General features: G+C 42.2%; 1 protein-coding gene across 1 annotated transcript in view; it reads left to right on the forward strand.

Annotated features, from left to right (window-relative positions):
* The window catches only part of PCP4 (Purkinje cell protein 4), a 47074-nt gene that overhangs the window by 16333 nt on the left and 15165 nt on the right, over positions 1-15576 (forward strand). The window contains exon 2 of the mRNA XM_005526547.3: positions 1714-1765. Coding sequence (XP_005526604.1) covers positions 1714-1765 — 52 coding nt within the window. The remainder of the gene's footprint in view (positions 1-1713; positions 1766-15576) is intronic.

Genomic DNA, 15576 nt, shown 5'->3' on the forward strand with positions numbered 1-15576 from the left:
ATTCCAGCACTCCATCATAAGCAGACTGAACCTGACAGGTATAGCCTAGGGAGGAAAGAGAAGCTTTCATAAAGCCTAAGTAGTACAGGCTGAAATGCTCAGGAAATAAGACAACTTGAAAAAGCATTTAAAAATATACAGGGGAAGGAAAAGGAATGTAGGTACCTTTTTATTGATAAGAAAAATAAGGTATTTTGTAAATGAACATTAAAATCTTCTTTAAAGTGCTGAAACATGGAATTATTAACCAGACTTTAAATATAGGCACAAAACAAAACTGGTTGTTGGGTGGATGTTTTGATTTCTGGCTGTTGGTAACTTATGCTTTTGTCAAAGGTGTTTATCCCTTTAGAATCCCATTCTCTGTTATTGGCCAAGTTTTTGTCTTGGCTCAAAGTAGAAAAAAAAAGTGTTTCCATTTTCCATGGCGGAGCTAAGAGCACACATGAAGGTTTTGTACTTACCTCATGACTTGGTCTATATACAAAAAATATCTTGGAAATACCAAATTCCACTGCTTGGAAAGGCAAAAGACAGAAACCAAAACAGAGAAGGTTTTAACCAGAAATTTTAGAGAAAATGCCTTCAGATAAGTATGGCTGTAGGAATTTTCATGGGAGAATCCACATGACTGTCCAGATGTCGGTAAAGAACATTTGGTTTGCAATGCTTCTGTACCTGTTCACTGCCCTGGTGCTTGAGGATGTGCTGCCTCTGAAGGCTGAGTGCAGCAGGATTTATTCCCCAAGTTCAATATTCCCAGATTTTTACGTGTACAACCCTAGAGGCTGATTTCTTTAGTTCCATTTCAGTAACTCACATAAGCATGAATAATTTTGCATAAGAGATGCTACTTTTGGCATTCTCTTTAAATACCTTAATCCACCTTGAGATGCTTTCTCTGGAGGATGCAGAATAATTTTCATAGAGTGACCATTCCTGAGCTGGGAAGTTCCCTACTATTGTAACCACTCCAGTACTCTGCCACTGGGAATATTTACATTACCAGGTGTTTGCCACCTGTCAGTTGGCAGAGTGATCTAAATCAGGTTTTTTTCATGGAAATTCAGGAGGCTATTCTTTGGACAAAGTAAATTAAAGTGGAAAGTGCCATCTTCTCTTGTGGTCAAAGCAGAAAATGAATCTTCTAGCCAAAATGCAGTCTGGAGATTCTCCTTACCCCTCCTTTCATTGCTAATGTATTTCTAGGAACATTGTTATTGTGGCTTTTTTATGGCAGTGTCCACATTGACTTCAGGCTGGGCTTTGACCCTTATAACTTTGTCCCTGCAAAACCTCATGGCTTCCCTGTAGTCCTCCTGAGTCATAGAAGGGGAGGCACAGCAGGGAGCTGAAGAAATGAAATGCTGCAGTGTAGCTCCTACCCTTATACTGCAGGGAACCTGAATACACACATATGTATCACTCATTGTGATAATTACATCCAGGGGCACATGGAGTGATGGAGCTGGACCTAAATCAGAGTCGTTTGTGTTGGAAAAGAACTCCAGGATCACAGAGTCCAACCCTGAAATGGAGCTAAGCATTCCTGGTTCACAGGCAGTGTCTCAAAGCAGCGTAGCACAAGGGTGAATGGATTATCCAGTGTACTGAGGAGAAATCAAGCTGTAATTACCAGGAATTCCAAGGGGAAAATGCATGTTCAAGTGTGTTCTAACCTCTTGTTTTGTGGTTTTTTGTCCCCTCTAACAGAGACAAGGAACCGGGGCTGCGAATGGGAAGGACAAGACGTCTGGTGAGAATGGTAAGGGTTGTCTTTATTTCTGGATGAAGAATACTGAGTAAAATGGAGCCCAAATACCTTTTACTGTAATGAGAGATGCCTGTAGTGAAGGCTTTGGTGTCATAACTTACCTTTTGATTGTGTTTGAGAAACTGGAAGGGCTTCAGTGGGTTTGTTTTCTTTTTATTTGTATCTTTAAACCCTTTGCTAAAGTAGAGTCTCTTTTCTGAGTGTGTACTGTGGTAAACCAAAGGACTTCACAGAAGTCAGAGCAGACACAAATGGGGCTAAAACAAGATTAGATATGTGTGAAAAGGACAACAAAAAAACAAGGTGGGGTATTATGAGCTGCTCCATGAATGAGGAAGGTGAAGAGAAATAAAGTTTCAAAGGATTTGCTCATCATGTTTCTGTAGTCTGATTAATCCTACCTAATTTTAGGCCCAGAACTAAGATACCAAAGTTGAAATCCACTTGTTTAGAGCTCATTTGAGTGTTGCCAAAGAGAAGCTGTGGATGGAGCAGCTCACATGGAAGGACCAGATGGCAAAGAGGCTCCCAATTTCATCACTGGAGCGAGTTTGGACTCCTCTCTCCTCCTCCAAGGAGAGACTCATGGGGCTTTTTCAGACCTTAGGGGCTGGCAGAGACCAATTTCAACCCTTTAAGTTGCATGAACAATTCTAATTAAAAAATGGTGGTTTTTTTTTTCCCCTGAAGAATGCAAAACTGAATTTTCAGGTAAACAGTAATTGTTTGTGGTTTTATCAGCTGAAATCTCATTTTCTTTCTTAGAGGAGCAGAAATGCTTTACATACAAGTGATGATTGATTAAAAGCCGGTTACCATCAGAAACATTTCTCAAAGGAAAATATTAAAATATGTATATTTTAATATACCCAGCTGAAAAAGAAGCAGCGTCAGAAGGAGGACTGAACTATAAAATGTGCTCTCTGCTTCCATTTGTTCATCCAGTTTTAATTAAAAGCACAGGTTCTGTGTCCATCCCTTCCCCTGAAAATCAGGAAAGATCCAAGTCCCTTCTCTGAAATACCAAGGCTTTTCCAATGGGTCATTTGAGCCATTATTTTGGATATGTGTTTTGGTCTTTTAAGTGTTGGTGAGAGTAGAATTTTGGGCCCTTTGAAGCAACACATCCTAAAGCATTAAAAGCCTTCTTTATGGATAGTTTTCCTATTACAGGGAGGTGACTTTCCCATAAGGGCTGTTTGCATAATGTTTCAGTAAATGAAATCTGTAGATGATGCTCCCACTATGATAAAACACAAATTGGAGTGGGGAGGAAAAAAAAAGAAACAAAATAAATATTTTGGCTTGTTATAGTGTCTTGAATTAGTGGGAACAAATGTACCCTGACAGCAAAGCAATTTGCATTTTCAAGTTAACAGGGAAGGAAAGCAAGCAAAATTATGTCAGCCATTCGGGCAGCATGGGGAGCATGCTTTTCTCTTTTCTGTTTGAGCACATTATGAACTCAGCTCATTTGCTTTGCATTTCTTTCCCAAATAAAAATTTCTTTCCGAATAAAATTGTCCTGTTGTCAAGTTTAGCTTAGATTTACTGATCCTACAGCCTTTTTAAAAGCAATTTTTTTTTTCTTAGTGGGGATTTTGGGTGAGCAAGGGCTGCATCATTAATTCAAAAATATATATGGTTCTAGCTGTGGCATAATTTTATGTGTAGCATACACAGACAGATGCGCAGTTAATCTTGGGCAAACAGATACCAATTATTTTTTGTAATGAAATTATAGCAGAAAAGCTGTCACCTACATAAAACACAGGAGCAGCAGGGGAGATGGAATAGAGTCCTCTGATCTCCCCAGCCCACATGCTTGCATAAATATAAAGCAGAATCAAAACTTTGAACCTGAGATTGAACGCTAAATCAAAGAAGCAGAAATGTGTAACTCTTTGTCCTTATTAGCTCTGTGTGGTTAGAACTGAAGCAGTGATTTATTGCTCTGAAAATTGGGGTGTGCTGTAAACCTACATACAGAATATAAATCCTCTGTTCCGTGTTTTTCTGGACAGAAGTCTGCAATATGTCCATGTCTTAAATGTTATTAGCCTCTTCTCCAAGTGTTTGTTTCCCTGTCAAAAGGAAACTTTCCTTCTTGTTTCCCTCTTGTTGAAAAGGAGGGAGGGTGGAGAAACAAAAAACGCTTTCATCTTATAAAAAGAAAGGGAAAAAAAAAGAAAAGTCATGCTCTGACAATGTTTGCAAAAGCAAACTGGTCTGGTTGCTGTCTTTGCTCTTGTTTACAGATCAGGAAAAGCTGCTGAAAACTGGCCCAGACAACAAATAAAGATGCTTGGCTTTTCTCAGGGTTTGATTCACACAGTGAGACACTGTGGGTTGAGCTTTGTTCATGCATTGCAGTAGAAAATGAATTTTGGGCTTGCCTCTAGGTTAGGTCGAAACTGAAGAAAATAAAATAATGACCATGGCAGCCAGCAGTGTCCCTCTTTGAAGACATGTATGGCCTTGCTGTCACCGTGCAGCACTCAGGGAAATTCAGTCTCTGGGGATTCCTTTTATAGCAGGGATGGTTTGGGTAGACACAAATGCATGTTCTTGTTTGACCTTCCTTGGACAGGAACAGTCTATCCTTAATTGTGTTTAGTTCCTACACCCACAGCAGCAGTGGCAGCTCTTAGCAAACCTCACTTCAGCAGCAGGGACTGCTCTGCTGCACACACAGGATGGGGGAGGATGGAAGGGACCACAGGGGGACATCTGGTGCCACCTCCCTGCTCCCAGAGCAGCGGGCACAGGGCTGTGTCCAGAGGGCTCTGCAATATCCCCAGGAGGAGACTCCAGCCCCTCTCTGCTCTCTGCTCAGGGCTGGGCACTGCCCAGGGCACAAGTTGTGCCTCCTGTGCAGGGGGAATTGCTGGGCTCAGCCCCTGCCCGTGGCTCTGGTGCCATTGCTGGGCCTGGAGCAGAGCCTGGGCCTGCTCTGCCCCTCCTGCACCCAGGGACAGCCAGGGATGGACAGGGACAGCCAGGGATGGACAGGGACAGCCAGGGATGGACAGGGACAGCCAGGGACACCCAGGCACAGCCAGGGCTGAGGCCCCTCTCAGCTGGGGCTCCTCTCCAGGCTGAGCAGCCCCAGCTCCCTCAGCCTTTCCTGGGCACGGAGATGCTCCAGGCCCTTCCTCAGCTCCAGGAGCTCCTGTCCCTGCTGTGCTGAGGAGCCAGGGCTGGACACAGCAGCCCAGAGGTGCCTCCAGGGCTGGGCACAGGGGCAGCATCACCTGCTGGGAATGCTCATCCTGGTGCACCCCAGGACACCATTGGCCTTCCTGCCCCAGGACACTCAGCTGGCTCAGGGACAGCTCAGTGTCCCTCAGGACTCCCACATCCTTCTCCAGCAGGCCACCCCCAGCCTGTGCTGCTGACTGGGGTTATTTATTCCCACATGCAGGACCCTGTCTTTGCCCTGGTTGAATTTCAGACAGTTCTTCTCTGCCCATCTCTCCAGCCTGTCGAGGTCCCTCTGAAGGGCTGCACAGCCCTTGAGGGGGATCAGCTGCTCCTCCAAGCTCTGTGTCATCATCAGACTTGCTGAGGAGGCTTCTGCCCCTTCATCCAAGGCAAATTAAACAATCTGGGCCCAGTACAGAACCCATAACCTCAGTGGGACCTTGAAGGACCTCAGTCTACCTGAAACCCAAGAGATGCTTATTTGGGAAACTGCAAACGTAACTTGTAAACCTGTTACATAATGCTGTTCTCTCTGGTAGAAAATCCGAAGGAAAGACAGCACTGCTATTCCCACACAGCTCAGTGTGGGATAAGAAGCTGTAATTTCCTTTATGCTCACCTAGTTTGATTAGTTGGGACAATCATATTTGCAGATGCAAATATGAAAACAGAATGTTCCTCTCTGACTAAGCGAATAAGTGATTCTTCTCTGTGACCTTGGCAATGTCACAAAGTTCCTTTGTAGGTTAACACTTGTCACTTCTTGTTCTGTTTCACATTGCCCTGTGTTGTTTTTATTCTTGTGGTGTAATTTGCAAGCTGCTCTCATGCAATCTACTCTTTAATAGCCCAGCACAACTGCCAGGGAAACAATTACATCAGAAGCAATTATTTCTATTTTCAAATTTAGAATCACTCTTTTTCCTATTAATAGATCTCACCCTTTCTTCTCAAAGTACATAAAGCATGTGATTATTAATTGGTATTAATAATTTTTCTTGGAAGATGAGATTTATCATTCAGTAACATGAATATTTATGATAACAAAGTAAGTGTTTTCATGGGATGAACTCAGTGCCTTCCTGGCGCTGAGTGAAATGAAAATGAGTAGGTTTTGCATGAACTGAGATGTCATGGTGGATTAATCCAATCACAGCAAGATGGTCAGTTGTATTTTCAGTTTCTTCTCATTCCCAAACACTTGCCACTGTATGAACTCTGCTTTGGGGCATTCAGAAAATTATACATGAATAAATATTCTGTGTTTTATCCTATCTATGGGATGCCTCTGTGTAAAAGATGAAGATACAGTAGAGTTAATAAAGTAAATTATTGTATTTTACATCTAAAATGGAGTCACTTCAGTCTGAATGCTTCTAGAAAACATTAAGGGTAAGGGTAAATAATTGCAAAGCAATTCTGCGTGGGAGAGTAGAGATCTCTCTCTATTAAGGTTTTCTGGTGTAGGGAGAGGCATCTTGCAGTGTTATCAACAGACCATTCACCCACTCCCTCGACTCAAGAAATTTGGGAAATTCTGCTCAATGCACTCAGGAATAAAAAGAAAATCTTGCCAGATCCGACAGAGTGAATAAAAATCTTCATAGTTATTTATGTAGAGTGCTTAGCTTAATAGAGCTTCAATTCCTGGCTAGGGGCCAGGATCATTATTGTAGTATGGGCTAATATAAATATCTCTTTAAGAACTCAAAATTAATTTTCCACTAATATTCTCCAATGACTGCATAAAAAATGTGCTGTTTTTGGGAACAGCCCTACAAATAAACTTAGTGGTGGAAAAAACAATCCTGAGGAGGGAGGGGAAGACATGAGGGTAATTTGTATAAATATTCAAAGGACCTCATGGAACATGGTTTGTTGTATCTTCCTGGGCCTAGAGGTCACATCTTTTAGTTCAAGGAAGGGACAGAGCCTGAACTGCTGCATTGCAATGCTCATGCATTTTCTTTCCCACAAAACATTGCTTGTGTGGCAAGAGATGAATCTTTGGTATTGCAAGCAACTGCTGAATCAATGTAAAAAAAAACCAAAATACCCAACCCTTTCAAGCTGCTGCTCGCTGATATTTCATCCCCACAGCACTAATCAGAAGTTAGGATGGGGAGTATTGGACAAAGGTAATTAATATTGAGTTTTCCTGGGTGATAGGTTGAGAGCTGGCAGGGAAATTAGCTTGCCTTGTTGTCTCTTTTCACTGTGGTGTTCTAAATTTCTCTCATCCCTTTTAAGTGGTGCTTCAAGGGATATGCTCTCCCAGTAATGCAGTCTCTTATTCTACTTTCAGCCTGTATGCAAAGCCAAATTCTGCCCTGTTTCATCCAGTCTAGCCGGTCCTAGTGGGGATTTGGGAGGTGAAATGAGAATGATTTGTTGTACCTCATCCCACATCTCCTAAAATAAAAAGTCTGTGCCTCAGCAACATTCCCAGACGTGTCTGCAACCACCAAATACCATAACACCTTCACAGAGCCTAAATCCAAAAGTGTCTGAACCCTCAGCATGGTTACATAACTTGTGTTCGGTCATGTACAGATCACTCAGGCTCAGAGAGAGGTGTAAAAACCCTGTGAGAACTCAACACTGTGATCTGTAGCTGAGGGTGGATCAGATGAGAGGAGAAAAAGTCCCAAGTGAACAGTTCTAGATGAATCCCATCTCAAGACATGGCAAAAATGCTGCAGGAAACTGCTGAGTTTAAGTTTAGGCATTTGCCTGGGGACAGCTGTACATAAAGTTCACCCAGAATCAAACTAAAGATGTCTCAGGTCCTCTCCTGGCCTGGATCTCTTCCTTTGTTCATCCTGATGTGTTTATCAAGGAGTGTGCCCATCCCTGCAGGCAGCCAGCAGGGCTCAGTTAAAGGCAGATTGAGCCTTAATAAGGCTCTGGGATTGTTCACAGATCTTCCCTGGAGAGGATGCTGAGAGGAAGAGAAGGGAATTATACATGAACTTTATTTCCTCTCCTAGGTGAATTTCCATTTCTGGAGGCCAGGGATGAGCATGACTCCTCTCCAGAGGGATGCTGTGTGCTTATTTATTTGGGGTGATGAGGGCAGTGAAGGATTGTTCACAAAAATTATCTGACCAACAATTTTTGGTGTTTACCCAGCAACAAAACTTCCAAAGTGATGATTTTTATGTGTGTTTGAGATAATGTGGGCACCTTCTGCACTGAAGCTTCACCTACACCCACGTGTGCCTGTCCATGTGCAGTGACCATCTGCTTTCATGGAGAGGAGCCTCTGGGGGAATTTAATCAATGTGTCTGATCTAAACTGAAGTTACACTTCTGAAAGAGTAGGTATCGTTTGTATTTTTCTGTTATCTGTCAAGTTGGCTTTGACACTGTGCATTACAGCTGCACTTCATCTGGTAATGAGGAGCTTTCATTTGTTGAAAGTTTAGGCAGAAGCATCTTCAAAAAAAAAAAAAAAGATTGTATTAAAAGTTTCATCAATTAACAGCAGTGCTCTTGTACTCTGGCTTGTGCCCTTGCTCTGGAATTCCCCACAAGTTTCATTTTGTGTATCATTTATAACCACTCTCATGAGTCCCAAATAAGTCCATCTTCCCACACAAAGAGTATAGCACTAGCCACATGAAGGATGTCTGTCAGTATGTTGCTATATAATGTTAATTTTGCAGCTTTTGCTTGCATGTTTTGGGTTTCTTGTTTTCTTTTTTTAATGCAGAAGTCTCACAAGAAAAAGAAAACACGGGGCAGAACACCACAAGCATAGAATAAAAATTTCAGCTTTCTAAACCTACTTTTTAAGGACTTAAAAAATGGGAAATTATTTCAAAATACAAAGTTTCTATTAACTGGTACCTTTGACATGAGGAATCTTCACACTTAATACTTGTGCTACCAGTGAATCTTCTAGGTACTTATATGGTCCTCACCACCATAGTAACTGAGAGTCTTCCAAGTATTTAAAAATAGAGATAACAATAACAATTCTTGCCCTGGTCCACCTCTTTCTTTCCAGCTTGCCAGGAGAACAACTTGATTAATTTATGGGATCTTTGTTTTGCACACAGTGCCTGCACGCAGCTTGGGAGCCTTGTGTGCCTGCGTGGATGCGATGTTCTCAAACCGAGTGCCTCCAAAAATCCGGCTGCATTTCTAAAAATGTGAGAGATGAACACATGTATAGGAGTTATATATATATATTTCTATATGGTCCCTTACAGTCTGCTCCTTTGCAGGAGGTAGAAGTGAGTAGAACTGCAGCATTCCTGCAGCATTGAGATCAGGAGAAGCCCAAGGAAATCATCGTGAGGTGCCTCATTCAAGTGGGCATTTGAGCACCTGAAAGGTGGTGGTAGCCCAGCTCCTTTCTGAGAAACTGTCTGGAAAATCAGCTAAGGTCATTAGAGGGGGGAAAAAAGTCAATTATTAGAAATGAAATAAAAATTAAATTAAGCAAAAGAAAATAAAGCTGTGGTGATACCGGTGGGTTTTGTCTTTTGGATGAGTCATAAATACACTGGAGTTCCCATCAAGTGTTAATGAGGAAAGACAGAATTGAAATGATGCCTTTGACAAGTGCCATATTTCTTCTGGAAGTCAGTCTTTAATTACCAGGGAGCTGCCTGACTGTGCACCAGGGAGAAGGAGCCTTCTTTCCCTGACTGGCACGTAACTGGCTGGCTTCCCCAAATGTGCAGTGCCTGGAAAACGTGTTCCCTTCGCAGCAGGAGCCTGTAGTTCTGCTTTGGTGCTGGTGCTGACCCAAAGGGAGGACACAGCTCAAGCCAGCCCCTCAATAATCTTGGTAACACGTCTAAAGTTACCTCAGAAATTAATCTGGCCCTGCATCATCAAGGGTGGTTTGGGGTGTCAGGATTGGAGTCAGTGGGGTATGGGAGCTGGAATATTTACAATATTTACATGGAGCTGGGCTGACTGGCACAACTTGGGGATTCATCTCTCCACATTCACTCCCCGACACTAACAGCAGATGATTAAAGGGCTACAAGAGGTGCATACAGCTGAGCAGCATGTTTTTTTTAATTTAGTCAAAGTGAAAAATGAAAGAGGAACACAATCAATGCCCAACAGTGGTTACCAGGATTTACTGTTGTGGAAACATCACTTTTCTTTTTGATTGTACAGACATGTACACAGACCTGCTTTACTTCACACCACAGGCTTTTGTTTTCTTCTGACTTGGGTTTGTAATGGAATGAAAATACTTTCCTACTTAAGAGCTCCTCCTTTAGCAATCGGTAAATGATTAATCATATTTTTTTTTCTGAAGGTTTTGAAGATTTTAATTTGTAGCACACAGCTGTCTTCAGGCACTTAGCTCGATGATCCAAAATTAGTTTGTAATTTGGTGTTATCAGGCTCCCTTGTGCAAGCAGGCACCAGAATTTAGAACAGCAGGAGTGTTACAGACATGATGAAAATGTGGTCTTTTGCTGAACTGGTGGCCAGAACAACAAGCAGGAAGGAAGTAGATGTTGCATCAGGAGCCAGAACAACACCTTCAGTCCCCGAGCTGAGAGTATTTCAGGATCTTATATAAAATGTTTAGGTTGCTTGTCCAAGGGAAGAGAGGGGTGTCTCAAAGTCAGCTCCACATGTGTCTTGGGTTCCTGTGCCTCTTCATGTCTGCCTCTTTGGGTGAGAGACCTAAAGCTCTGTTTGCTCTCAACTGTGAAAAATCTATTTTTTGGTGACATTTTTTTGTGTTCATCAGAATGACCTCCTCTGGAGAGCCTGGTGTTTGTAGATCTTAATTTGATTTAGGCTTCTAATCTGCTTAGCTCTCTCAAGGCTGAGGAATTTGTGGGTAATACTGACATTACAAAATAATAAAAGTAATGTAATAAAAGAAATCATACATCTAAGAGCTTTTTGTCTATCTCTGGAGGTAAGTGGATGCTCAGAAGGGTATTTCAGAGTGTCTGGTTTGTACCTGGACATTTAACTTTACCTTAAATCCAACTCACACCACTCCATCCTTATTCAGATTTGACTTATCCTGACCACCTTATGCCAGCTCTCACAGACATTTTCTCTGTGGAAATATGGACATGAAAACATCCAAATATTTTCTGGCTTGAGGATTTTGTTAGCCAGAATACTTGATTTGATGGAGGCATTTGCTTTAGCCAAGCAGTCTTAGGCTGAAGAGCATTGGTTCATTTTTCCCCCAGCCCACAGTGGTTATGAATAGGAAAGACTGAGAAAAATACATATTTTCCAAGGAGGAATTTCCAAGAACAGAAGAAAGTTGGATAGCACCCGATATAGAAAAGGCATTTTGAAAGTCACAGTGGAAAAAAAATAGGGCAGGGTGCTCTGGCAGCTCCTGGGAGATGGTGTGGGTATTCCAGAGCTGCAAATCAGCTCTCAGCACTTCTCCAGGGTCTCAGTGACATTATTTAATAACTGTTGATGAATGAGTTCTCTAACTGTATTTTGAGTATCTCATCTTTCATTCTAATTTATACCTAAAACCCCCTGAGACTGCTGGTTGACTCTAGGTGGAGAAAGCATTAATTATTCCTTAGGTTTTAGTGAAACACTGGCACTCCACAGTGACCAATTTACTACTCCTCTAAAAGCTGCCAATAAAAGATGGACATGTACAAATATATTCATTAGCACAAACTAATTAAAACTCAGGCTAATAGCCAGGAGCACAACACGTTACTGCAGGATTTTGGAATTAATTATGTGCCTGTGCTAATCCAACAGTAACTATCACTGCAGCTCCTAATCTAAGTTAAAGCTCTCATACTGATAGACACCTAAAATTTAGTTTATGGTGCCCAGAGACACTGCAGAGAAGTTCTGACCTGGGTTTCTGACAGGAAGCAGGGATGTGCCATGAGGAAAATTCTGTGCTACATCCAGAACCAAACAGAAGGGTGGGAGAGGTGAGATTAATTAAGCCTGAAGGATTGTTTGTTCTTCTGCTCTTTGATTTCAGAGCTGAATGTAGGTTATCAGGTGTGGTGCCTTTGAGGGAAGGTGTGGTTACATTTGTGTGTATTCCAGACCTCCAGTTGCATTTGGGTCCCATCCTGAAGAATGATGGGAGCACATAAATCCCCATCCTGGTTTATCCAGGTTCATACAGCACAGATGAGGATCAGCCTCCTTCTTTTCACCTCTCAGGGAACAGAACCCATCAAGGGAAGGATGTTGAGGCAGAGCTGAGCTGGATCCAAGGCTGGTTGGTGTCCTGAAGCAGCCACCTCTGGGTCTAGCAGCCAGCAGAATAATTACTGGCAGAAAATGTGTATTTCAGTCTCACCTAATGATTGTATTCATCAAGCTGTATTTGTCACTGGCAGAAAGTTCTTGGTGACCTTTCCAATGAATCTGTTCACAACAAAATTCCGTGTCTCTGGTGAGAACTCTGTGTTTCTGGTGAGAGCTTTGCCTCTGGCAGGCAAAAAATTGGAGAAACTGGGGGGAAAAGCATTACTGGCTTATTTTAGCTAAGAAGGTAAGAAGACAAATGGAAGATGTGGAGGTTTGGACCTTTTCTGTCAAAGGTTGATGGATGCTGTCAGCAGAGGGCAGGACATTGGCTTTGCCAGTCAATCATTCTCTTCATCAGCACCACTTAGCCTCATCTCAAACTTCTTTGGTTTAAATTCCTTCCTCTGTCAAATTAAAGAGTAAGAAACAGGTTTTCTAGACCCCAGTGAGAAGAAGTTTGGAGATTAATGGTCCATAAACAATTGTGTTTATTCCTGTGCTATTTGCCCAGCTAGGGACCAGATGTGGGAAGGTTTGTGGGTGTTGTCTGCTCTCACTTGCTGGACCTCTTTGAAGCTTTTCCAGAGCTGTGCCAGAGAAAAGTGTCACAATTCTTGTTTAAGTATTTATGGTTTTCACAGGAGAGAGCAGAGAAATACAAAGCAAAAGACCTAAGTCATGAGATGGAATCCTCCAGAGGTTCCTCAGCTCAGAACCATTCCATTATGGAAGAACATCAAAAAGAAACTAATTTTTGGCAATTCCCCCCCATTCTTCCCCGTTGCCACAGGCAAACCTGGGGAACAATACAGTCTAGAAGCTGTTCTCAGATGCAGCAGAGTTAGTGTAGATTTTTGGTCTCTATTCATCATCCTAAGAAGATTACTGCAGCTAACATTAGCATTTTTGCTATTACATGGTGGACTGGCTGAAGTCCAGACTGAGTTGGAATTAGAATACTTATTTCTTTCCTTTTATTAAGTTTTCTTCTTGCAGTAGAATATGATGGACACAGAAAAAGCCAGTGAGGAAAGCTGCATCAAGGGATACCAGTGCTTTTTAGTTTCTCCCCATATAACTGTTTATGTGAGCTTTTAATTTCAACTCACTTTGGTTCTAAGTTTCAAGTTTAAATGAAAATAAATATAACTGCATCCTCAACTGCAGTTATTTTTGAGTGGGTACTACGTGAGACCACTAAGAAGTTACTGTTTTCCTCTCCAAACTATAAATATATCCAAATTTACTTGAAACTTGGCATGAAAAGGTTTTATAACTACCATAAATTTGACCCTTATTTTGAGTCTCCCACAACTCTTTGGACATCACACTAATTTTCTGTGGCTGTAAGTAGTTTTCTGCAGGATTCTGTAGTACTATGGGGTTTATTTGGGGCTGAATTTCCTGACTGAACTTGTAGAATAGAAAACCAACAATTAACCTGAGCTGAGTTAGAAAGCAGCTTCTTCTATTCTGCTGTGTATTTGTGGGAGTTCTGGCCTGGCAGCAAAAGGCTGAGTTTATTTTATTTCAGTGTAATTGCTGAGATAGGGAGTGATGCAGCCCAGAGCTGCCAGCCTCCTTTGCTGGTGTCAGGGATGCCTTTTGTTGTTGTAAGTGATGCTGTCTGAATGTGACAAAACACTTGATAAGCTTGGCCAGCATGCTGTAAAATAAAATAAAAAGCATTGTGGGCTTTCAGTCCAGGCAGCTCAAAAACCCCCAGGGTGTTCTGCCCCTTCCAGTGAGTTGTTTCAAGAGAAAATCTGATCGATTTGGTTAAAAAAAAAAAGTTTTGCTTTTTACTAGTCAGGAAAAGCTGCACAGATGGAGGTGAGCACTAGAAAATACTCAGATCCTTGGTGCACGTGGCCAGAGGTCTCCTGGCAGTGGTTTCTACTGTTTTTTGCAAGCCTAAGAGACATTTACTCACAATATTGAAGCTTTTAGCCAGTCACTGGCTTGTGTAAGGAGATGTTTTCCTGCCACTGAGACCCCTTGGTACAGGCAGCAAGTGAATGTGCCCATGGGAGTGGGATGAAGCCCGTGGTGCAGTGGGATGCTCCAGCATGAATCCAAACTCCTGGTCATTCCTGCCAGGCAGGCCAGGCTGCTGTGGTGGGTCAAGTTAATTATTCCTTATTTTTGTCAGTTTTGCCTTTCATCTTTTTCACAAGTAGGGTCTTCTCTGTCTGGCTCTCTTCCTGTCTCCCTCATTTCTTCTGTCTCACCTCTCATTCCTTCTCCTCCCCATGAGAATTTTGTGTCTCTTCAGCACAGCCAGGTGAAGTGCTGCTTCTCCCTCTAACTGGCAAATTTCCTCTCCTGTTTTCCCAGGCAAATTTGCAGTCTGGGTCATTAGTAAAGAAAATTCATTTGCCAAAAAGAAAAATTAGTTCCTCACTAATTTTCTAATTTGGGGTTATAATGACCCTCACCTGAAGTTTCTCATTTCAGTCACACAAAAAATTTTCCAGACTAGGTTTAAGGAAGGGCCAGGTGAGGAATTACCTGGAAGTAGAAAAACATCTGTAAGTGACAAAGAAAATTTAATGTAGATGGAGGGAGGGAGGGAGGGAGGGAGGGAGGGAGGGAGGAAGGAAGGAAGGAAGGAAGGAAGGAAGGAAGGAAGGAAGGAAGGAAGGAAGGAAGGAAGGAAGGAAGGAAGGAAGGAAGGAAGGAAGGGGAAAAGGAGGGTTTCCTGAGCAAAGGAGGAGAAAACAAAAATTTGGGTTCTGTTTACATTGAAATCTAAAATTCAAGCAGTAAAGACAATTAGGTGGGAACAATTTAGTGGAACAGGGACTGGGGTGTGCTATATCCTGTGCATTCTGCACATGCCAGCACTTTGGAGGCAATGAGGAATGTGAGTCCCAATTTAAGTTCTTTACACCAACCTAGCTCGTGTTCTCTGAAGCTGAACAGATGCATGAAAGGTTTAGTCCTTCTTCCAGATGCTTGTAAGCTCATGTCCTTGTAATCGAAGAATGGATCTCCCCAGATCAGAAGACACGGGCTGGAGAGAAGATTTGAGGTTGGCCACCCGTGTGTGTCAGCTCAGATGCTCTTTCTGATCAGCTTCATTGACAATCTGACATGTCTGTAAATCCAGACAGGCCTTAAAAAGTTTCCGTCAGGGTTTAAATTCACACAAGGGAAAATGTTTTCTAGAGAATTTTTAAATGAGTAGCAGAGATAAGTGTGAGAGAAATCCTCAACATAGAATGTGTAAAGCACTACTTAGATTAATCTTTGTCTTCCATGTAATCGTTTTAAGTGACTCAACTGTTTTCAATACTTTTCCCATGCTTAAATCTTCAAGACATCATTGGCAACTCTCAAAACACCAG

Source organism: Pseudopodoces humilis, chromosome 2 (genome assembly GCF_049639895.1).
Source record: "Pseudopodoces humilis isolate 2021_Gansu_Grassland_sample_001 chromosome 2, ASM4963989v1, whole genome shotgun sequence".
In the NCBI taxonomy this organism is placed as follows: domain Eukaryota; kingdom Metazoa; phylum Chordata; class Aves; order Passeriformes; family Paridae; genus Pseudopodoces; species Pseudopodoces humilis.